Raw genomic sequence first — 24,278 nt, forward strand, 5'->3', positions numbered from 1 at the left:
TCCTCCTCCATTTTTGCTGCTTGATGACTTCAGTGCCCACCTTCCCCTTTGGGGCTCTCCATGCCCCTGTATGAGAGGCTGAGAGGCTCTCTTCCCTTTCTTTCTTTTTTTTTTTTTTTCATCAGTCTTCTAACTGGTTTGTTGCAGCCCACTACTAATTCCTCTCCTGTGGCAACCTCTTCATCTCAAAGTAGCACTTGCAACATGCATCCTCAATTATTTGATGGATGTATTCCAATCTCTGTCTTCCTCTACAATTTTCACCTCTTACAGCTCCCTCTACTACCATGGAAGTCATTCCTTGATGTCTTAACAGATGTCCTATCATCCTGTCCCTTCTTCTTGTCAGTGTTCTCCACATACCCTTTTCCTCCCCAATTCTGTGAAGAACCTCCTCATTTTTTACCTTACCAGTCCACGTAATTTTCAACATTTTTCTGTAGCACCACATTTCAAATGCTTCGATTATCTTTTGTTCCAGTTTTCCCACAGTCCATGTTTCACTACCATACAATTCTGTGCTCCAAACGTACATTCTCAGAAATTTCTTCCTCAAACTATGGCCTATGTTCGATACTAGTAGACTTCTCTTGGCCAGGAATACCCTTTTTGCCTGTGCTAGTCTGCTTTTGATCTCATTGCTTCATCTGTCACTGGTTATTTTGCTGCCTAGGTAGTAGAATTCTTTAACTTCATCTGCTTCATGACCGTCAGTCCTGATGTTAAGTTTCACACTGTTCTCATTTCTGCTACTTCTCATTAGTTTCATCTTCCTTCAATTTAGTCTCAATCCATACTCTGTACTCATTAGACTGTTCATTCCATTCAGGAGATCTACTTCTTCTTCACTTTCATTCAGGATAGCAATGCCATCAGTGAATCATTTCATTGATATCCTTTCACCCTGACTTTTAATTCCACACTTGACCCTTCTTTTATTTCCATTATTGCTTCTTCGATGTACAGATTGAATAGTAGGGGCAAAAGACTACATCCCTGTCTTATACTCTTTTTAATCTGAGCAATTCATTGTTTGTCATCCACTGTTATTATTCCCTCTTGTACATATTGTGTATTACCTGTCTCTCCCTATAGCTTACCCCTATTTTTCTCAGAATTTCGAACAACTTCCACAATTTTACATGGTCGATGCTTTTTCCAGGTCAACAAATCCTATTAAAATGTCTCAATTTTTCTTTAATCTTGCTTTAATTATCAATCACAATGTCAGAATTGCCTCTCTGGTGCCTTTTCCTATATTAAAGACAAGCTGATCATCATATAACACATCCTTGATTTTCTTTTCCATTCTTCTGTACATCATTCTTGTAAGTAACTTTGCTGCATGAGCTGTTAAGGTGACTATATGATAATTCTTTGCAGTCTTTGGAATTGTGTGGATGGTATTTTTCTGAAAGTCACATGGTATGTTGCTAGACTCATACATTCTACACACCAATGTGAATAGTCATTTTGTTGCCACTTCTCCCCAACGATCTTAGAAATTCTGAAGGAATCTGTCTCTTCTGCCTTATTTGACCTTACGTTCTCCAAAGCTCTCTTAAATTCTGATTCTAACACTGATCCCCTATATTTTCTAAATTGACTCCTGTTTATTCTTCCATCACATCAGACAAATCATTGCCTCATAGAGGTCTTCAATGTACCCTTTCAATCTATCTGCTCTCTCCTCTGCACTTACCAGTAGAATTCCTATTGCACTGTTAATGTTACCACCCTTGCTTTTAATTTCACTGAAGGTTGTTTTGACTTTCCTGTATGCTAAGTCAGTTCTTCTGACAAGCATTTCTTTTTTGATTTCTTCACATTTTTCATGCAGCCATTTCATCTTAGCTTCCCTGCACTTCCTATTTATTTAATTTCTCAGTGACTTGTACTTCTGCGTTCCTGAATTTCCCTGAACATTTTTGTACTTTATTCTTTCAATGATCAGCTAAAGTATTTCTTCTGTTACCCATGGTTTCTTCACAGTCACCTTCTTTGTACCTAAGTTTTTCTTTCCAACTTCTGTGATTGCCCTTTTTAGAGATGTCCATTCCTCTTCAACTGTACTGCCTACTGAGCTATTCCTTATTGCTGTATCTATAGCCTTAGAGAACTTCAAAAGTACTTTGTCATTCCTTAGTACATCTGTATCCCACTTCTTTGTGTATTGATTCTTCCTGAATAATCTCTTAAACTTCACCCTACTCTTCATCACTACTACATTGTGAACTGAGTCTATATCTTCTCCTGGGTATGCTTTACAATCCAGTATCTGATTTCGGAATCTCTGTCTGACCATGATGTAATCTAACTGAAATCTTCCTGTGTCACATGGCCTTTTTCAAGTATACCTCCTCCTCTTCTTCAAGGCCTGATCTGGCCTTGTAACAATAACCAAAACGGCCTTGCTGTGCTGGTACTGCGAACGGCTGAAAGCAAGGGGAAACTACAGCCGTAATTTTTCCCGAGGGCATGCAGCTTTACTGTATGATTACATGATGATGGCGTCCTCTTGGGTAAAATATTCCGGAGGTAAAATAGTCCCCCATTCGGATCTCCGGGCGGGGACTACTCAAGAGGATGTCGTTATCAGGAGAAAGAAAACTGGCGTTCTACGGATCGGAGCGTGGAATGTCAGATCCCTTAATCGGGCAGGTAGGTTAGAAAATTTAAAAAGGGAAATGGATAGGTTTAAGTTAGATATAGTGGGAATTAGTGAAGTTCGGTGGCAGGAGGAACAAGACTTTTGGTCAGGTGAATACAGGGTTATAAACACAAAATCAAATAGGGGTAATGCAGGAGTAGGTTTAATAATGAATAGGAAAATAGGAATGCGGGTAAGCTACTACAAACAGCATAGTGAACGCATTATTGTGGCCGAGATAGATACGAAGCCCACACCTACTACAGTAGTTCAAGTTTATATGCCAACTAGCTCTGCAGATGACGAAGAAATTGAAGAAATGTATGATGAAATAAAAGAAATTATTCAGATTGTGAAGGGAGACGAAAATTTAATAGTCATGGGTGACTGGAATTCGAGTGTAGGAAAAGGGAGAGAAGGAAACATAGTAGGTGAATATGGATTGGGGGACAGAAATGAAAGAGGAAGCCGCCTGGTAGAATTTTGCACAGAACACAACATAATCATAACTAACACTTGGTTTAAGAATCATGAAAGAAGATTGTATACATGGAAGAACCCTGGAGATACTAAAAGGTATCAGATAGATTATATAATGGTAAGACAGAGATTTAGGAACCAGGTTTTAAATTGTAAGACATTTCCAGGGGCAGATGTGGGCTCTGACCACAATCTATTGGTTATGACCTGTAGATTAAAACTGAAGAAACCGCAAAAAGGTGGAAATTTAAGGAGATGGGACCTGGATAAACTAAAAGAACCAGAGGTTGTACAGAGATTCAGGGAGAGCATAAGGGAGCAATTGACAGGAATGGGGGAAATAAATACAGTAGAAGAAGAATGGGTAGCTTTGAGGGATGAAGTAGTGAAGGCAGCAGAGGATCAAGTAGGTAAAAAGACGAGGGCTAGTAGAAATCCTTGGGTAACAGAAGAAATATTGAATTTAATTGATGAAAGGAGAAAATATAAAAATGCAGTAAGTGAAACAGGCAAAAAGGAATACAAACGTCTCAAAAATGAGATCGACAGGAAGTGCAAAATGGTTAAGCAGGGATGGCTAGAGGACAAATGTAAGGATGTAGAGGCCTATCTCACTAGGGGTAAGATAGATACCGCCTACAGGAAAATTAAAAAGACCTTTGGAGATAAGAGAACGACTTGTATGAATATCAAGAGCTCAGATGGAAACCCAGTTCTAAGCAAAGAAGGGAAAGCAGAAAGGTGGAAGGAGTATATAGAGGGTCTATACAAGGGCGATGTACTTGAGGACAATATTATGGAAATGGAAGATGATGTAGATGAAGATGAAATGGGAGATACGATACTGCGTGAAGAGTTTGACAGAGCACTGAAAGACCTGAGTCGAAGCAAGGCCCCCGGAGTAGACAATATTCCATTGGAACTACTGACGGCCGTGGGAGAGCCAGTCCTGACAAAACTCTACCATCTGGTGAGCAAGATGTATGAAACAGGCGAAATACCCTCAGACTTCAAGAAGAATATAATAATTCCAGTCCCAAAGAAAGCAGGTGTTGACAGATGTGAAAATTACCGAACTATCAGCTTAATAAGTCACAGCTGCAAAATACTAACACGAATTCTTTACAGACGAATGGAAAAACTAGTAGAAGCCAACCTCGGGGAAGATCAGTTTGGATTCCGTAGAAACACTGGAACACGTGAGGCAATACTGACCTTACGACTTATCTTAGAAGAAAGATTAAGGAAAGGCAAACCTACGTTTCTAGCATTTGTAGACTTAGAGAAAGCTTTTGACAATGTTGACTGGAATACTCTCTTTCAAATTCTAATGGTGGCAGGGGTAAAATACAGGGAGCGAAAGGCTATTTACAATTTGTACAGAAACCAGATGGCAGTTATAAGAGTCGAGGGACATGAAAGGGAAGCAGTGGTTGGGAAGGGAGTAAGACAGGGTTGTAGCCTGTCCCCGATGTTGTTCAATCTGTATATTGAGCAAGCAGTAAAGGAAACAAAAGAAAAATTCGGAGTAGGTATTAAAATTCATGGAGAAGAAATAAAAACTTTGAGGTTCGCCGATGACATTGTAATTCTGTCAGAGACAGCAAAGGACTTGGAAGAGCAGTTGAATGGAATGGACAGTGTCTTGAAAGGAGGATATAAGATGAACATCAACAAAAGCAAAACAAGGATAATGGAATGTAGTCTAATTAAGTCGGGTGATGCTGAGGGAATTAGATTAGGAAATGAGGCACTTAAAGTAGTAAAGGAGTTTTGCTATTTGGGGAGCAAAATAACTGATGATGGTAGAAGTAGAGAGGATATAAAATGTAGGCTGGCAATGGCAAGGAAAGCGTTTCTGAAGAAGAGAAATTTGTTAACATCCAGTATTGATTTAAGTGTCAGGAAGTCATTTCTGAAAGTATTCGTATGGAGTGTAGCCATGTATGGAAGTGAAACATGGACGATAAATAGTTTGGACAAGAAGAGAATAGAAGCTTTCGAAATGTGGTGCTACAGAAGAATGCTGAAGATTAGATGGGTAGATCACATAACTAATGAGGAAGTATTGAATAGGATTGGGGAGAAGAGAAGTTTGTGGCACAACTTGACCAGAAGAAGGGATCGGTTGGTAGGACATGTTCTGAGGCATCAAGGGATCACCAATTTAGTATTGGAGGGCAGCGTGGAGGGTAAAAATCGTAGGGGGAGACCAAGAGATGAATACACTAAGCAGATTCAGAAGGATGTAGGTTGCAGTAGGTACTGGGAGATGAAAAAGCTTGCACAGGATAGAGTAGCATGGAGAGCTGCATCAAACCAGTCTCAGGACTGAAGACCACAACAACAACAACTCCTCCTCTTATGATTCTTGAACAGAGTATTTGCTATTTTTAACTGAAATTTATTACAGATCTGAATTAGTCTTTCTCCTCTCTCATTCCTTGCCCAATCCCATATTCTCCTGTAATCATTTCTTATACTCCTTTCCCTACAACTGCATTCCAGTCTCCCTTGACTATTAGATTTTCATCTGCCTTTGTGTACTGTGTTACCTGTTCAATATCCTCACATGCTTTCTCTTCATATTCAGCTTGAGAAGTTGGCATGTATACCTGAACTATTGTTGTTGGTGTTGGTTTGCTGTTGATTCTGATAAGAGTTACTGTATCACTGAACTGTTCACAGTAACACGCTCTCTGCCCTACTTTCCTATTGATAATGAATCCTGCTCCCATTGTATCATTTTCTGCTGCTGTTGATATCTCCCTACACTCATCTGACCAGAAATCCTTCTCTTATTTCCATTTCACTACACTGACCCCTACTATATCTAGATAGAGCCTTTGCATTTTCTAGCTTCCCTGCCACTTTCAAGCTTCTGACATTCCATGTCCTGACTTCTAAAATGTTATGCTTTCGTTGGTTATTCAATCTTTTTCTCATGCTCACCTCCCCCTTGGCAGTCCACTCCCTTGGCAGTACACTCCCAGGTATCCAAATGGGGGACTATTCCAGAATCTTTTGCCAATGGAGAGATCTTCACGCCACTTTTTCAGTTACAGGCCACATATCCTGTGGATAATACACACTGCATGTCTTTAATAAAGTAGTTTCCATTGCCTTCTGCATCCTCATGCTGTTGATCATTGATGATTCTTCCGCCTTTAAGGGCAGTTTCCACAAGGACATTTTGATTACTAATCAAAGACACTACCCCTAGATCGCAGATGATCTTCTAGTAAATATCTTCAACCAGTTCAATCTAATGTGTTTGTACACAGATACACCCACATTTCTTTCCAATTTGACACACTCCTTTTCCCACTTGGAACTTTCAATCTGTACTACTCAGCTTTCTCATCGTATCGGGTGGTCCATTCTCTCCGACACACACTTGAGTGATCAATTCCCTTGTGTCACTCATTTGCTGATGTCTATCCCTCTGTGCATCCAACCAACTGGCAGCTTTTCAAAGTTGACTCGCAGCTCTACTCCTCACTGGCCACTTTCGATGAACACCTTTTCCCCTGCATTGGTGACCAGGTAGAATAACTTACATACACTATCCTTAATGCCATGAAATGTTCCATACCTTACACCTCTTCCTCGTTATGATGTACCCCCATCCCCTGGTGGATGGAGGCATGCCACAATGCAATCCTTGCATGGAGACAAGCTCTCCACATTTTTAAACATCACCCCACTATGGCGAACTGTGTCGTTTATAAACAGCTACATCCACAGTGTCACCACATTTTCAGGAATAGCAAGAAAGCTAGCTGGCTTTCTTTTCAAAGCTATTTTAACAGTTTTACTCCCTCTTCTGTTGTTTGGAGTAAACTCCACCAGCTTTCAGGAATTGCCGTTCATTCCCTGGTTCCTCATCTGACCATAGCGAACAATGTCATTGTAGACCCTGTTGAATGTCTCCAACACCTTGGGCCAATATTTTGCAGACATTTCAAGTTCCACCCACTACCATCCTGCCTTTCTCTGTCTGAAACATGTAGTGGAGGCAAGGATGGTATCTTTCTCCTCCCAGAATTGTGAATGTTACAATACTGCGTTTATTATGAGGGAGCTTAAAGGTGCAATCTCTTTGTCCCAGTCAAGTGCTCCAGGACCGGATGGTGTTCACATTCTGATGTTGGAACACCTAGTTCATGAAGGCCTGTGCTTTCTCCTCCATACATATAACTGCATTTGGATGGATGGCACATTTCCCAGTCACCAATATGAGGCCATTGTCATTCCCATATCTAAGCCTGTTAAGCACATACACCTTCCTTCCAGCTACCACCCAATTTCCCTCACCAGTAACATCTGCAAGGTGTTCGAATGTATGATTAATGGTCAGCTGGTGTGGTGGCTCAGCTTTCAGAATCTCCTCATGAACACTCAATGTGGACTCCATAGGCACTGCTCTGCAGTTGATCATCTTGTTACCTTATCCACTCATGTTACAAACAATGTTTTGCAGAAGTATCAAACTGTGGCCATGTTTTTTTGATTTGAAGAAGGTGTATGACACCTGCTGGAGGATGGATATCCTTCGTATTATGTAAGAGTGGGGCTTCCGGGGTTGCCTGCCCATTTCTATCCAGGAATTTTTAAAAGACCATGTTTTTAAGCTAAATGTGGGATTGGCTTTGTTGGACACTTTTATTCAAGAGAATGGAGTGTCTCAGGGTTCTGTGCTCAGTGTCATTTTATTTGCCATAACCATTAACACTATTATGGATTGTTTCTCAGCAGGTATCTCAGGTTCTCTTTTTATTGATGACTTTGCAATCTATTGCAGCGGTCAACGAACCTGTCTACTTGAGTGGCATCTTCAGTGACATCTTGATAATCTTTACATGTAGAGCATCAACAATGACTTATGATTTTCCACTGGCAAGACTGTCTGTATGAACTTCTGAAGGTGCCAGTAGTTCCTTCCCTCAACCCTATGTCCTAGCCCGATCCTTCTTCATTTATTGACACAACAAAATTCTTGGGACTCATGTTTTATAGGAAACTCTGTTGATCCTCCCATGTCTCTTACATGGCAGCTCCTACTCTTGCTCTCAATGTTCTATGTGTTTGATGTGGTATCTTGTGGGAAGCAGATCAGACCATCCTCCTCTGTCTATACCAGTCCCTTGTCTGTTCAAAACTGGATTGTGGATGTATCGTATATTCATCCACACATCAGCCTGTCTTATGTTGTCTCAATACTGTCCACCATTGTGGGCTATGTTTAGCTACTAATACCTTCTATACCCATTGACTAATATGTTGAGGATGCTGACTTACCATTGTCCTAAAGGCAGGATGTTCTCCTCAGTTGTTAAGCGAGCCATCTGTCTTCTCGCATGGTCACCCATCCTATGCTCCCATTTTTGACTATTTCCTTGACTGCTAGTATGGACTGCACCCATCATTTCTGTTGCCTCTCGGAGTTCACTTTTATTTGCTGTTTTGACAGTTTTATACTCTCTCCCACATTCCTCATGGGTATGAGCTCTTCACTGCCCTGGTTTTGCCCCAAGCTAACTGTACACTTTCAACTTGATCTGGATCCTAAGGACGCTACTCCTAGCCTGGTGAGTTGCAGTGAGTTTCTCGCACTTTGCACACAGCCTGGGGACAGTGTACCCTTCTGCACCAATGGTTCCAAAACTCACAATGGTGTCGGGTGTGCCTTTGTACTTGGCAATGATCCTTTTCAATATCGGCTTTTGATCAGTGCTCGATTTTTACCACGGAGCCCTACACCCTTTATCAGGGTACCCAGTACATCCTGTGATACAGGCTTCCAATTGTATCATCTGCTCAGATTCTCTCAATGTTCTTCAGAACATTCATGTGCTTTTCTCAGTTCTTCCCTCAGTACAGTAGATCTAAGAATGCCTCCGTTCACCCTATGGGGAGAGCCAATGTGGTGTTCCTTTGGGTTCTTGGTCACATTGGCATGCCAGGGAATGAGGCTGCTGTTGCTGTTAAGGTTGCAGCTCTCTTCCCTCGGCCTGCTTATCATTCTGTTCCCTCAGATGATCTTTGTATCAGTGTTTGTTGGCATGTTGTATCACTTTGGAGTACACAGTAGTCTTCCCTCCAGCAGAACAAACTCCAGGACATTAAACCTCTCACCTGCCTGGTTGACTTCCTCTTGGCCCTCACATCATGTGGAGGTCATTTCAGCCCAGCTGTGTATAGGACACAGTTGTTTTCATCATTTATTAAGTGGTGACCCTACCCCTCTTTGTGCCTACTGCTCTCAACCCTTGACAGTGTGTCACTCTCTGATCCTGTGCCCATTTTTTAACTGTTTACTTTTATGTCTATGTCTGCTGTCTACTTTGTCAGATGTTTTAGCAGATGACAATCATTTGACAAAAGAAACTCCTACATTTAATTTATTGCCGGCCGCGGTGGTCTAGCGGTTCTAGGCGCTCAGTCAGGAACCGTGCGACTGCTACGGTCGCAGGTTCAAATCCTGCCTCAGGCATGGATGTGTGTGATGTCCTTAGGTTAGTTAGGTTTAAGTAGTTCTAAGTTCTAGGGGACTGATGACCACAGATGTTAAGTCCCTTAGTGCTCAGAGCCATTTGAACCATTTTACATTTTATTCGCTGCAGTGGCATGGTGAAGCAAATCTGATCCCCCCACTAGGAACCTCCACCATCTCAATGACATTTTGAGAAATTTTCCCTAGGGACATCCTTGTCCTTAGCTGCTCCTTTTTCAAGCTGCTTGACTGTGTTTCTATCTTTTCCACCCTGAGGTTTTTATTAGTACTCTTTTTTATCCTTACATTATAACACCTCAGCATTTTTGTGTCCTAAAGGACCAACCAACCAACTATTAATCACTTTCATTTATGTTTTAGTCTCACTGGTAATACCATCTGGTATAAGTGTCGACATCTGTCTTCAAACAAGGGCACTTACTGAACCACCCTTGTAGACCATACTGACAAGAGCTTTCTACAACTTCATATTCTTTTCAACGTCCTTGTATCCTGTCATTGGCATAAGCAAACATGCACCCTGACTCATAAGTTCAGAAGGAAACATCCATGCTTCTAGATTCAATTTGCAGGGTTTATGCTAATCTCTGCACTCTGATACTTGTGTGGGATAGCAGCTTTTGCATTCCACAGTGCAGAGATGATTCTGAATAGTATGATTATTCAGATGAGTGGGGTTCAGTAAGTAGTGCGACACTTCTTTTTTCTGAAAGCAGGTTGATTTTATACACCATATTATTCGCCATTCTTTTTGCTACAATAACCTATTTTTCAACATAATCTCCATTCAATGTGATTGCCTAATGCCACCATACTGGGAGGGCCTCTATGCCTGCATGGTACCACTCTAGTGGTAAGTGTTGGAGCCAACATCTTGCTGCATTAGTAACCTCCCCATCATCCATGTAGTGCTTCCTATGGAGAGCATCCTGCATAGAACCTAACAGATGGAAGTCAGAAGATGCAAATTCTGGGCTGTGAGGTGGTTGGGGAAGCACAGTCCCATGATGTTTTGTGATCTCCTCTCAGCTGCACAGACTTGCATGAGGCCTTGCATTGTCATGGATAAGGAGAAGTTTGTTTGCATTTTTGTGGTGACAAACATGCTGAAGTTGTTTCTTCAGTTTCCTGATGGTAACACAAAACATTTCAAAGTTGGTGATTGCTCCATGAGAGAGGACATCATATAGAATAACCCCTTCAAAGTCCCAGAAGACATTCACCAAGAGTTAACTGACTGTGGATGCAGCTTTGAACTTTGTCTCCTGAGGGGAGGTGGCTTGGCACCACTCCATGGATTGCCATTTTGTTTGTGGTTCGAGGTTATGAAGCCATGTTTCACCATCTGTGACAATCTTCAACAAAAAATTGTCGCAGCCAGCCTCATAATGTGCAAGCAATTCCACAAAGATGGTCCATCTTTGCTCATTATGTTCTTCTGTTAGGTGTCGAGTAACTCAACGGGCACACACCTTTGAGTACCCCAACCGGTAGACGAGTGTGTCAGCACTACCAACAGAGACATCCAGTTGTTCAGCAAGTTGTTTGACTGTGATCTGTTGATCGCCTTGAATGAGAATGTCTGCATGTTCTGACGTTGCAGGAGTCTCAGTTGTGTGTGGCCACACAGCATATGGGATATCGGATTGGTTCGTACAACCTTTTTGCGATGATGACAGACACCTTGCCCAATGACTCATCATGCTTTTGCTCACTGTCAGATCTCTGTGTTGCAAGTGCCTATGACTATCTGTGGCACTCTGGTTTTCTGCCAAAAGAAACTGAATGACAGCTCTCTGATTGGAATGCACCTCAATTACAGAAGCCATTTTGAAGGCTGCATATAGCACTGCCATCTATCAGAATGCCATGAAACTATAGGAACTGAATCAGGAATATTTTACAATGTCCCACAACAAATTACACATTTTTGCAAGCAAAATTTCCCCTGAAAAAAATGTGTTGCATTACTTTTTCAACACCCCTCATGTGTTGCACAATACTGAATTGTTAAGTGACTTACTGTATGTTCCTGCCACTTAGCATTTACAATGTATGCTATTTATTAATAACCTTTATCATCTCCATGTGGTTGAACATAAAAGCATTGTTTGTTGTATATATGGAAACAGAATACTGCCTGACTCTAGGACTAATGCTAGCTATGTCTGCTCCTGGTTATCTGATGAAAATCAAATATTTTTGGAGATATTGTGCCATCTGTATAGTGTGCACAGATTGGACTGTCAGTGGAATTTTCTTTGACATTGAGATCTTTTGCCTCAGCCGACTATACCAACTATCAAATCTCCATCACCTGCAGCAGCCCTGTTCATCATGACAGTTATCTCTAATTTAGTTATTTATCTTAGTGTGCTTTTGAATAGTCTGCCCATATATTTTAAACACCAAGGCAGTTATTTTTAATTTTTTCTAAAAATTTCAGGATTCCATCATGCCCAATGGCTTTCTTCACGAGTTCCAGAGTCTTGGTAAGTATAAATTGTTATATTACTAATCCAAATGAATCAAAGCTGTAGATATGCTATAGCCAGCAGGAGAAGGAATGGAAAGTTTATGCCAACGTCTTGAAATAGACTTACACATTATGAAGCATGCCACTCATTACATTGTTAATTCTGTTGGCTATGTGTTAAAAGTCATAGGTTCAAGTTTCCAGACATCAAATGATGAGGTGGGTCTTCTTTCTTGTCTGAATATTCTGGTCTGTCCCTTAATCAAATGAAATGTTTTACAACTATCTGAAATCTGAGAGACTGATAGTAGAAAATTTAACCCTCCATGTATGCCCCACTGTAAATGTGACTGAGTGTACCTTGAAACAAGGCCTGCTTTATGTAGTATTCTATCAGGAAAGATGTTATTTAAATATTGGTAAACTGTGATACGTAAATACATTGACATTTCTTCACATAACATTCATGAACGTGATCACTATGTATCATTTCAACTGTGAAGAAGTCTGATGACAGAAAGTTAAGAATTGTGATGTCTTGTCACAAACCATAAATGTAACATTTAGTTCTAATGAACAACGCAAGACATTGATATATTTTTTGAAAAGTGACAGCATATGTCTCACATGCTGTATGTGATATTTTGTTTGTTTCTTTCACTTGTATATGTCACTGCAACGTCTGTTTACATTATGTCTCGATTGAGTATATCTTGGGGAGATGGCAGTACACTGAGGGTAGAGTTGCTTGTATCAAGCTGTTTACTGTACCTGTATAGGATGTGATGACCTTACCCCATAGCAAAAATAATTGTCAAAATCTGAACTGTGAAGTCACCAAAATTATAATTGGAATACCATACTATTTGTGTAGTTCTCAATTGGTCACAATCCCACTTTATATACGAACTGAAACACCAAATTTTTATGAGAAACTGCTCTGGAAATAACCTGGGTCAACAAAATTGTTAATATATCCTCCAAAAATTCAAAAACATCAAAGACAGTATTTGACAGAATTTACAAAAGGTGACAAAATTAGCTGAATCACATACAACACTGTTAATATTTACATGAACACTGGGGGGAATTCACCACAAATCTACCCACTTTTGTGTATAACCTGCATCTCTCAATACTGCAACTCATAGCAATACAATATCAAAGCATTTAATACTGTACAAACATCCCCCACATGTCTTGACAGCTGACATATATGATTTATGCTCACAGCAGTAAATGTACCGATGGTGAAATAGCAGCTTTTGTGTAATTGGTCGGATCTCAGGCAACTAGAGCGGCCACTGTAATTTATGTGTGCAGCCTCATTTCATGACAAAATACTCTTATTAGTCACTGTCACATTCTGTACACATAACAGTGCATAACATCATCTAAATTAATGTGGCTGCAATAAGAGAACTAGTTCTAATGAGAGGAAGAAGTTTATATTTATTGGTGTTTCAACAATGACTACCATGCAACTATTCATTCATTAATGGTACCTTTATTTTTGATAGCAGAAAGCAAACATAAACAAGCAAAGAACTGATTTGAATAGAGTACATAATTCTACTACTTTTAATAGCAAAAGAAACCTTTTAAATTAGGGAATAGCATTCGGCAAAATATCTTAACTTTTTGTTGCATAAGAAACTTTGCGCTAGGCAGCACGGCATCAGCGGGCTACAATGTTCTGAGCTTGTTAATCTTCTCTGGCAAAATGTAAACAAAGTTTCTGCACAGCTTAATCAGTAACCCAGTGGCAAATAACAAACCACAAGATGCTGGTATGTGGCCATTGTTGTCATGTCCCCTCTTGCAAAGTACATTAAGTAGACAGCGTTTGTTTATACACTTTGTGCACTGTCCGTGATGCTTTCATCCATAGCTACACACTTTGTCACATTCATATAGCTGTAGACACAAATACACAGTTCATAGAATTGTTCTTTAATGTGATGCACACCATAAACAATGTCCAATCTGTTCTCGGAGTTCAAACTTCTGTAACATCATTGAAAGTCAGATATACTGCACAGTTCATTAAAGCCTCCATTTTCACGGCTTGATAGATTGCGAAAGACAACAGTTCCGCCACCTGAATGTCAATGCCAGCAAAGTTCATTCACATAAAAGTACTGTTTGTGTCAGTCACAACAAAGTCTTATTGGTTCAAATGGCTCTGAGCACTATGGGACTTAACTTCTGTGGTCATCAGTCCCCTAGAACTTAGAACTACTTAAACCTAACTAACCTAAGGACATCACACACATCCATGCCCGAGGCAGGATTCGAACCTGCGACCTTAGCAGTCGCGCGGTTCCGGACTGAGCGCCTAAAGTCTTATTAGCAGCACTTTCACAGTCCAGTATGTTTGCTCCTAAAGTTCACTGGTGATGGCATAATGTGCCACAGTGGTAAAGTGAATTGACATTCTCATAGTTTGGTATCACTGTCCATACAATTCCAGGTGCTTTTCATAAAAACATAGTATCATTTTTCCTCTCACGCTTCATAGACGCATCACCCACCATACCTTCAACTACACATCCTCTGTTTGGCTGTTGATATGGCTATCACTGTCCCCTCTCTACAGATGTTATATCATTATCATAAATTAAATGAATCTTTATAAATATTCTTGACAGCATTTTTGCAATTAATAATATACCAAAAAAGAAATTTACAAACTTTTCCACAGTTACAAATCAAGAAACATATTTATCAATTGACAAATGAAATAATCATAATTAAATCTTTACATTTAAAAACCACAGTAGCATGTTACATCATCATAATTACATATGCTGGTAAGAACAAAAGAAAAAAATAGTGAACAAAAGAAAATCATGGCAAAAAATTCTATGTGTGTAATTGATAATGCCTTCACAAGGTCTGGTGCAATTGACAAGCCTCTGGGAGAGGATCTTCGTAAACACCATGTTGTGTTCTGTACCTAGAAGGTTGTAGTATATATGGTGATCCATATAACATTATTTACAGATTGTGGCAAAATTCAGCTAATTTTGTAATCATTTTTTCATTTAATGATTTAAGTTTTTGGGGCCAGTATCCCTCCAGAGGATCAATGATAATAATTGGTGTGCTGACAAGCCTGGATGTGGCTTTTAGATGGTTTGCCACTTCCTATTAGGTGAATGCTGAGCTAGTACCTATGTCTCACCTCAGTTACATGAATCAAAAGTGTTTTCGAAATGTTCACATATTTTCACATGGGGTGGATGCACAATGACGGGGTACACAGATTCCATCCTGAGGGGAAGGCTGGTGGAAAGTAGGGCATTCAGCCAGCCTCTGCCACTAACATTGCCACATCCAGATACAGGATGTATGCAGAAAAAAAGTGAAGCATCTAGAAGACAGGGTTGGATACATACACATAATTCACATTTGACAAATAAACCACTTTTAGCTATACGTAAACCTTTATTTACTGGAACATGACTGGTTTCATGATATCAAATCACATCCTCAGGTGTACATCTGAACAAGACACTAAACATACAGTTGACATTATGATCCAAAATGTGGACACCTATCGTACTAATCTGATCCATATGACAACCAATATGAAATACTCACTTGTCAGTGAAATATTGAACTCATAATTTGGGAAAGAAGGGGACTCAGTCTTCTCAAAATAAAATACTGATACTTGCAGCAAACAGGTCATCACAGATCAGATTCTCAATTTGAAAAACTCATGTAAGATCTGTGTTAACCTTTGATGAAAGGACAAAATAAGAAAGAGTCCCAGTTAGCAATGTTGAAAGCCCGATTGTTAAGAAAATTCAGATCATACCAGGAAACGGTGAATAGCATCCCTCTGACTACATTGCCGCAAAAGACTACATTGCTAGTCAGTGTAATCATATGTGTCACAGCATAGAGCACTAGTGCCACCACACACATAACTGATGAAAGTTCCAAACATTTTTGCACATGTGCAAATATTATGGGAATTAATGAGGCCCCTGTTACACAATACTACCTCACAAACTACAAAATATGTCACCATTAAAAAATAGATACAATAAAATGGACAAGATGCAACAACACATAACATGAAACCCAGGATGAATAATTAAGAAAAAGTAAATAAATAAAATAAAAAAATATTACATTACATCCTTTAAAGACAATCAAAACTTGGATAGTATGTTGTAATTTCTTAACTCCACCTGTCTATTTAGGTTGTGTCAAGGGCATAACTTTGGACTCAGCATATTTTTAATCTCTTCTAGAATGTTTATGGTCTTCCCCTTTCTTCTCTGGGTAAGACTTTTAAATTATTATCTACACAGTATACATAGAGCCAAAATCACAAAACTGGTTGCATAAAAGCAGACTTCAAATTCCTCAGACTTTCATTGTTTACCATAGGAAACCATACTTTGGCACAATTTCATAAAAAGTAGACAAAAATCTTAGGACAGAAAAGATAAAGCCAGCATTCTTTATTCCACAGAATCTTGGCTGAAGACTTTTACATAGAGAGAAGTTTGCTTGTGGAAAGTACAGTGCTACTAGAGCATATTGAATCAGTTGTGACAGTTGTCCTGCAAGGTATATGGGGCAGGCTCACAGGGAGTTTGGGTTAGGTTTACATAATGCCAATGTCTGAGGAATTCAAAGTTAGGTTTATATAATGCCAATGTCTGAGGAATTCAAAGTCTGCTTTGAGTAATCATTTACATGAGTTTGGCCATTCCATAATATGTATAGCTAAAAATTTAAAAGTCTTACACAGATAAGAAGTGAAGCAGACCTTAAACATTCTTGAAGAGATGAAACTATGTGGAGTCTAAACCTATACCCTCAACACACTCTTAATACTGAAATGGAGTTAAGACATTTCAATGTATTATCCAGCTTTGATTGTCTCCCAAGGATGTACTCTCATAGCTTTTAGGATTCCTCGGTTACTGACCCTGGGTTTGTTGTTATGTACTCTTGCATCTGGTCGGTTTGGGTATATCTATTTTTGTAGTGTAGTATTTCATAGTTCACACAGTAGTACTGTGTAATGGGGGCCTCACTCATTCACGTGATATTTGGACACACTTGGAAAATGTTTGGAACTTCCCCATTTACATGTGTGGTAGTGCTACTGCCCTTCACTGTGACACACATGTGTACATCGACTAGCAGTGTGGCCGTGCATGGCGAGGCAGTTGGAGGGATGCTGTCCGCAGTTCCCTGGTATGATCTGAGTTTTCTTAACAATCAGGCTTTCAATATTAGTAGCTGGGACTTCTGTTATTTTGTTCTTTTCATTGTGGGTTAATGTGGCATTGACATGTCAGTTATTAAACAAGTGAATTTGATCTGTGATGTCCTGCTTCATGTGGGTAACAGCATTTTATTTTGAGAAGATTGAGTCCCCTCCTTCCCATATTACTGGCTTAAAGTTTCACTGATGTATGAGTATTTTATATTGGTTGTCATATGGCTCAGATATTAGGATATGTGTCCATTTTTTGGATCATAATCTCAACTGTAGGCTTTGTATCTTGTTCAGATGTACATGATTTGATATCATGAAACTGGTTATGTTCCTGTAAATAAAGCTTCATATACAGCTGGAAGTGGTTGATTTGTTAAATATGGACTACTTCAGCTGCAGCTGCCCACAACATGAAACTATTTAGTAATCCACACTATTGATGGGTATAAATGATTAGAGGAATTACAATTATGAACAACTTAAATTGGAAAGCCCACATAGAAAATATTGTGGGGAAGGTGAAACAAAGACTGCACTTTGTTGGCAGCACACTTAGAAGATGCAACAAACCCACTAAAGAGACAGCCTACATTACACTTGTCCATCCTCTGCTGGAATATTACTGCGTGGTGTGGGATCCTTACCAGGTAGGATTGACGGAGGACATTGAAAAAGTGCAAAGAAGGATAGCTCATTTCATGTTATCGCACAATAGGGGTGAGAGTGTCACTGATATACGTGAGTTGGGGTGGCAGTCACTGAAACAAAGGCGGTCTTCTTTGCAGTGAGACCTATTTACGAAATTTCAAACACCAACTTCCTCTTCTGAATGCAAAAATATTTTGTTGACACCCACCTATGTAGGGAAGATTTAAGTGTTCATTTTTCCCACACACCATTCGAGAGCGGAATGGTAGAGAAGTAGTATGAAAATGGTTCGATGAACTCTCTGCCAGGCACTTAAGTGTGAATTGCAGAGTAACCCCATAGTTGTAGATGTCTCTGCTACACATGAACTAGCCACCAGGGTGTATTATTATTGTCTGTGTTAGTGTTGTTACCAGAGTTGATAGGGTATAAAAGAGCCATGAATAGTGTCAGATGTTGAGTGCTCACTGTGAAGTGTACAGAAGAGCCACTTACTCATGCGAGATAGCGTTATCAGTACCTGACACACTTTGAAAGGTGCCTCTTTGTCAGTCTTCATTTGCCTGATGGTTGAATCATGCAGTATTCAGATTTGTGAGGCATTCAGATGTGACAGAGGCCCTACGTGCTGCATGAGATGTGAGGGCAGGCATATTTTCTTTCAAGGTTCCCACTGAGCACCTCTGACCACCACAAGGTAGGATCACTGTATTGTGCGCCAAGAACACTTTAACCCATTCACTTCTGTTCCTGCCATCCGAGAACAAGTGTTGGACTCCCTGCAACATTCTGCGTCATCCTACACCATTCGTTGGAGACTAGCAGCAGATGGACTGGGGAATTACCAACCCATGAGTAGTCTGCCACTAACACAACAAATACAAACTGCTCTACTGCTGTCCTTGGAGTGGTTCGAAGACCGGGAAGCATGGACAGTTGATGAATGGCATCATGTTGTGTTCAGTGATAATGCATGGTTCTGTGTTACCCTGAACGACCACTCTCAGTGGGTATGGCGGTGACCTGGGAAGATGTCCCATTCTTCCAACATTTTGGTGAGGCACAGCAGTGTTACTCTTGATGTCGTAATATGTGGAGCCACCAGGTTTGTTGTCAGGTCATGGTTGGTTATAACTGAGGGAACTCTGACAGCTCAGTGGTACGTAATGGACATCCTGAGTTAACTCTCATTTGACAGTATCAATGTGACATTTTTCAACAGGACACTGCTTGCCCACACATTGCAATTGTCTCTACGAACTGTCTGCCTAATGTTGAGGTACTTCTGTGGCCAACAAGATCCTAAAATCTGTCCCTGATAGAACATGTAGGTGATCAGCTCAGATGTCAATTCCATTCCAGTGCCAGCATCCAGGATATCAAGGGTCAGTTACTACAATTGTGAGCTCTCTTGCCTAAAGGGGGGATACAGTGGCCTTATGACACCCTTATAATTAAGCCAGTGAATGTATCCATGTCAGAAGTGTTGCAACAGTATCCTGAAGTCTTGGAATTGCAGAGAGGCACAGTGAAAAAGAGTGCTGGAAATATTCAGCTTTTGGACTAACTCCCTCATAAGAAGTAGAAACCTCACACACATTGAAAGGTTAGCAGCAGTCCAGCAGGGGTGGGTAGTGATGGGTAGTGAGGTTATGATAGGGCCTTCCTGCCCCCCCCCCCCCCCCCCCCCCTCATCTCTCTCTCTCTCTCTCTCTCTCTCTCTCTCTCTGCCTCTCTCTACTCAATATTTTTTTTAGATTCTGCTGAATTGGAATTTGAATGTTTTATCTGTCGAACCCCCCCCCCAATTCCTATAGATTTACTGTTAGTTTGTTGGCTTCTGCTTTAGTAATGCTTTTGTGTTGTTCATGACATCCAATACTGATTGACTACTAAGGCTCATCTGTACACAACAATGATAATGCCATCAGTCTATTGGCATGATACTGGTCATCTACTAATCACAAACATTTCTCGTGGTGGAAAATTTACTCGAAATTATCCTTTGACAAGATCCAAGAGCTACACATAGTATTGATTTACATGTTGGGTAAGTAATACATTCCTTTTGGATTAAAGGAAACCACTCACTGAAAAAAAGGAGCACTGAGTTGTCAATAGGCACACAAGAAAGAAAAATTGCTAGATTTTGGAGTTGTCCATTGACAAGCTAGAGTAAATGTCAGGATGTGAACTGGAATGAGATGACAGAATAGAGGAAGGGGAAACTTTTGTGTGGAGTGTTTAGGGAAGGTTGATTACCTTAGACTGAATCCAGGAAGATTACAAGAGTGGAGGATGTGTTGTAAGGGGGACTCCCATCAGCATAGTTTAGAGAGGCTGGTGGTGGAGGGAATAAGCAAGATGGCATGTTCTGTGAACCCACCATTGAAATTGAGCAAGTTGTGATCAGCCGCATGTCATGCCACTGGTCAACTTTGACCACTTGGTGCTACATCATGCAGCTGGGTAAAATGTGTTCAATGTCAGTGGCTGCTTCACCAGCAGCACATGTGGCTGAGTGCAACACATGCTCAGTTTCAATGGCTACTTCACAACCGATGCCATCCTGATCCTTCCCTCCATCACCAGCTTCTCTAAACTACGCAGATGGGATTTATCTTTACGTTACATCCTCTGCTCTGATAATCATCCTGGTCTGTCACAGTTAACCCACTGTCCTGCACCATCCAACCAAATGTTTCCCTTCCTCTGTTGTACCACCCCACCACCTCACAGTCACATGTCACCTTCAGTGTGTGCTCCCCAATGGCCCCTACAATCATGCATTACACGCCTAGCCCATATTCTTGCCACCCCTCCCTCCTGCACTCCTAGCTGACAAACCAACTGCCTCCCTCTGAGGCACTAGACAGCTATCCCTAATCCCTCTACGTGCCTCCCAGCTCCCTCTCTGTCTACCCTCCTCACCCAACACTACACCCACCACAACCAGACTGCCCGCTGAGAAGGAAAGCATTGGCATTGTTAGCCCTTAAAGGCAACATGTAGGGGAGAGGCATGTGTCTGTGTGTGTGTGTGTGTGTGTGTGTGTGTGTGTGTGTGTGTGTGTGTGTATGTGAAAACTGACATGTTTTCCTTGTCCAGTCCTTATATTAAAGGACCCAAAAATACCATAACAATTTTATATTTTAAGCAATAAGGTCTATTTTGGTACAATTCTCAGTAAATTTGATGAACCTGCTGATGGTTTTGATACAACTGGCTTTCTGCAAATACCATCTCAGTCTGTTTGCAGTCCAGTATTGAGTCACTGCTGACTAAATTCATTGCACAACCAATCTGTAACAATGATGCAACTGAGGGAATAACAATATTTTCATCTGCAATGAAAAATGCACATCTCTGGAGACAACTTTATGTTAAAAATTGTGTTCCTTTACTTAAAAATATTGTTCCATATCTGTCAGTATTGGATTCCTAAAGTTAATCTCTGTAGTCACATTCACATTGTATTCCTTTAGCAGATTTGGACACAATAGAGATTTGTTTTTGTTGTGAACTTCTTAGGAAACGTGAAAATGAGTACATTTGTTTTCAACATATGTACTTTACAAATGTAGATGCATCTCATCAACTACAAAATTTTTGGGAGACTGAGGTTTATATGATGATAGTGTGAAAATTCTTGCCTGCTGAACAGAGATGTGCATTGCATTCTATAATGACACAAAAGAAACACAGAGACTTATTTTTGTGCAACCTATACTATTACACTTGACATGAGTGACCTTAAAACAGCGCACCACATGAAAGCAATGAACAAATTACACATGGAGTAATCAATGTAAATATATTAATAATATGTTTTTTGTTATGTGTTTGTAAGGCTATTCTTTTACACATTATAAACAAAAAATATAATAACTACTTCTGTTTTTTTCCAGCCTTATGATTGTTGTGGGTGTGACAGTTGGAGCAATCATTTAGTGAGTAAATTAATTATTAATTACATGACCTTTACATGTTATATATACTGTGTTTCAGTTCATATATGACTGTTTTTGATAACATTACTTGAATTTCTATAATTACAATTTTTACAAGAGCAGTTACATTATGAATAACAGTTCATACTTGGAAACTGAAACAAAAATAGGGCATTCATTCAGTACACTTTACATCAGAAGTTCTTCTTAGAAACTAAATTGCAGTAAATAGTAGTTGACGAACAGAAGGAACTTAGAATCCACACAGGCATAAAATTCATGCTGTTATGTGTGTATATCCATAGTTCCATATAATAGAAGGAAACATTCCACGTGGGAAAAATTATATATAAAAACAAAGATGAGGTGACTTACCGAACGAAAGCGCTGGCAGGTCGATAGACACACAAAATTCAAGCTTTCGCAACAAACTGTTGCCTCATCAGGAAAGAGGGAAGGAGAGGGGAAGAAGAAAGGAAGCGTGTTTTAAGGGAGAGGGTAAGGAGTCATTCCAATCCCGGGAGCGGAAAGACTTACCTTAGGGGGAGAAAAGGACAGGTATACACTCGCACACACGCACATATCCATCCACACATACAGACACAAGCAGACATATATGTCTGCTTGTGTCTGTATGTGTGGATGGATATGTGTGTGTGTGCGAGTGTATACCTGTCCTTTTCTCCCCCTAAGGTAAGTCTTTCCGCTCCCGGGATTGGAATGACTCCTTACCCTCTCCCTTAAAACACGCTTCCTTTCTTCTTCCCCTCTCCTTCCCTCTTTCCTGATGAGGCAACAGTTTGTTGCAAAAGCTTGAATTTTGTGTGTATGTTTGTGTTTGTTTGTGTGTCTATCGACCTGCCAGCGCTTTCGTTCGGTAAGTCACCTCATCTTTGTTTTTATATATAATATATCCATAGTTCACATTACATGATCATGCCAGAAAGAAGAACTTCAAATGATTAGTAATATATCAGAAAAAATAATTTCAATGATCTGTTTCTAGGCTTTAATTATTAAATCAGTATTATTGTCTCAAATCAAATGCTTATCATTTCGAGGTTTTTATCATTAAACCAGATTAGTTTCTTGCATAAAACACTATTCATATAAAGAGGATATTTTTAACTTCCTAATAAAGATTTATGATACAAACAAACAAAAAACCCAATAGGCTCATAAAAATTTTGATCTTGATTTATGTCATCTATGGATGACAGAGGGCACTTTTCACAGTGCCTAATGTTAAGGCTTTCTCCCATTCCTATTGTGAATGAAGTGTGGGAATTAAACTTAAAATGAAGTAATACTAAGTCGAGATTTTAATTTAAACTTTTTAGAGTATTCATATCTATATTATACTTAAGCCCCTTGTCATTAAATCCAATGTAACTCACCTCATACAATTTGCAACAAGAGTTACAGAAACTAAGAGTACTGCTGTTAGCCACATTGTTATAGGTGCACTTAGATTGCAAATTTGTGGTGTAATTCCTATAGTTAATAATCTCTCAGATCATGATGATCAACAGCTGATGTTTAATAGCAAATTGCAAGAGGAAAAATAAATGACGACTTGAAGAAGCATTTTAAAAATACAGTGGAGAAATAAATCCACAATGCACTTGGCTGTACTGAAATATTTAACATAGTCACAGGCTGCTCTGAAAATGGTTTTCCTTAGAAATCAGGCTATTAAATGGATTAAATGCTTCTAAACTGTGTGTTACATAAAAAGCCAGAGTATCATGCAAAACTATGAAAAGGTCAAGGAATACATTATGTACTGTATTACAAACTGCAGTGACAAATTTTTCACGTGTCTGTAAAGCTCTCACAAGTCAACCAAACCTGAGAGTGTTTTTGCAGCTCTTCTTTGTAAATGATCAGTATCCTCTGTTGGTCCTATTTTATATGGGTCCCACTTAAGCAATATTCTAGGAAGGGCTGCCCAAGGTTTTGTAAGCAATCTTCTATGTAGAAAGACTTCATTTTTCCAGTGTTCTGTGATTGAACCAAAGTGTGCCATCTGCTTTATCTATGACTGTGACTATGTGATCATTCCATTATATATCCCCACAAATTATTACACCTAAGTATTTATTTGATTTGACTGATTCGAAATGTGATTCAATGATATTGTAGCCATACTAATTTTCTGCATTTTGTGAAGTGACCAATTTTACATTTCTGAACATTAAATGCAAGTTGCCAACTTAGGCACCACTTCAGATTCTTTCAGTATCTGACTGGATATTTGTGCAGTTTTCTTTTTGGATAGTACTTTGTTGTAGGTAATGGCATCA

General features: G+C 39.7%; 1 protein-coding gene across 6 annotated transcripts in view; it reads left to right on the forward strand.

Moving 5' to 3' along the window:
* The window catches only part of LOC126481181 (Na(+)/H(+) exchanger beta-like), a 1,115,178-nt gene that overhangs the window by 946,751 nt on the left and 144,149 nt on the right, over nt 1-24,278 (forward strand). For all 6 annotated transcript variants that reach the window (XM_050104755.1, XM_050104758.1, XM_050104760.1 and 3 more), the window contains 2 exons: nt 12,094-12,139; nt 21,931-21,972. In XM_050104755.1, coding sequence (XP_049960712.1) covers nt 12,094-12,139; nt 21,931-21,972 — 88 coding nt within the window. The remainder of the gene's footprint in view (nt 1-12,093; nt 12,140-21,930; nt 21,973-24,278) is intronic.

This window comes from Schistocerca serialis, chromosome 5, assembly GCF_023864345.2.
Source record: "Schistocerca serialis cubense isolate TAMUIC-IGC-003099 chromosome 5, iqSchSeri2.2, whole genome shotgun sequence".
NCBI lineage: Eukaryota > Metazoa > Arthropoda > Insecta > Orthoptera > Acrididae > Schistocerca > Schistocerca serialis.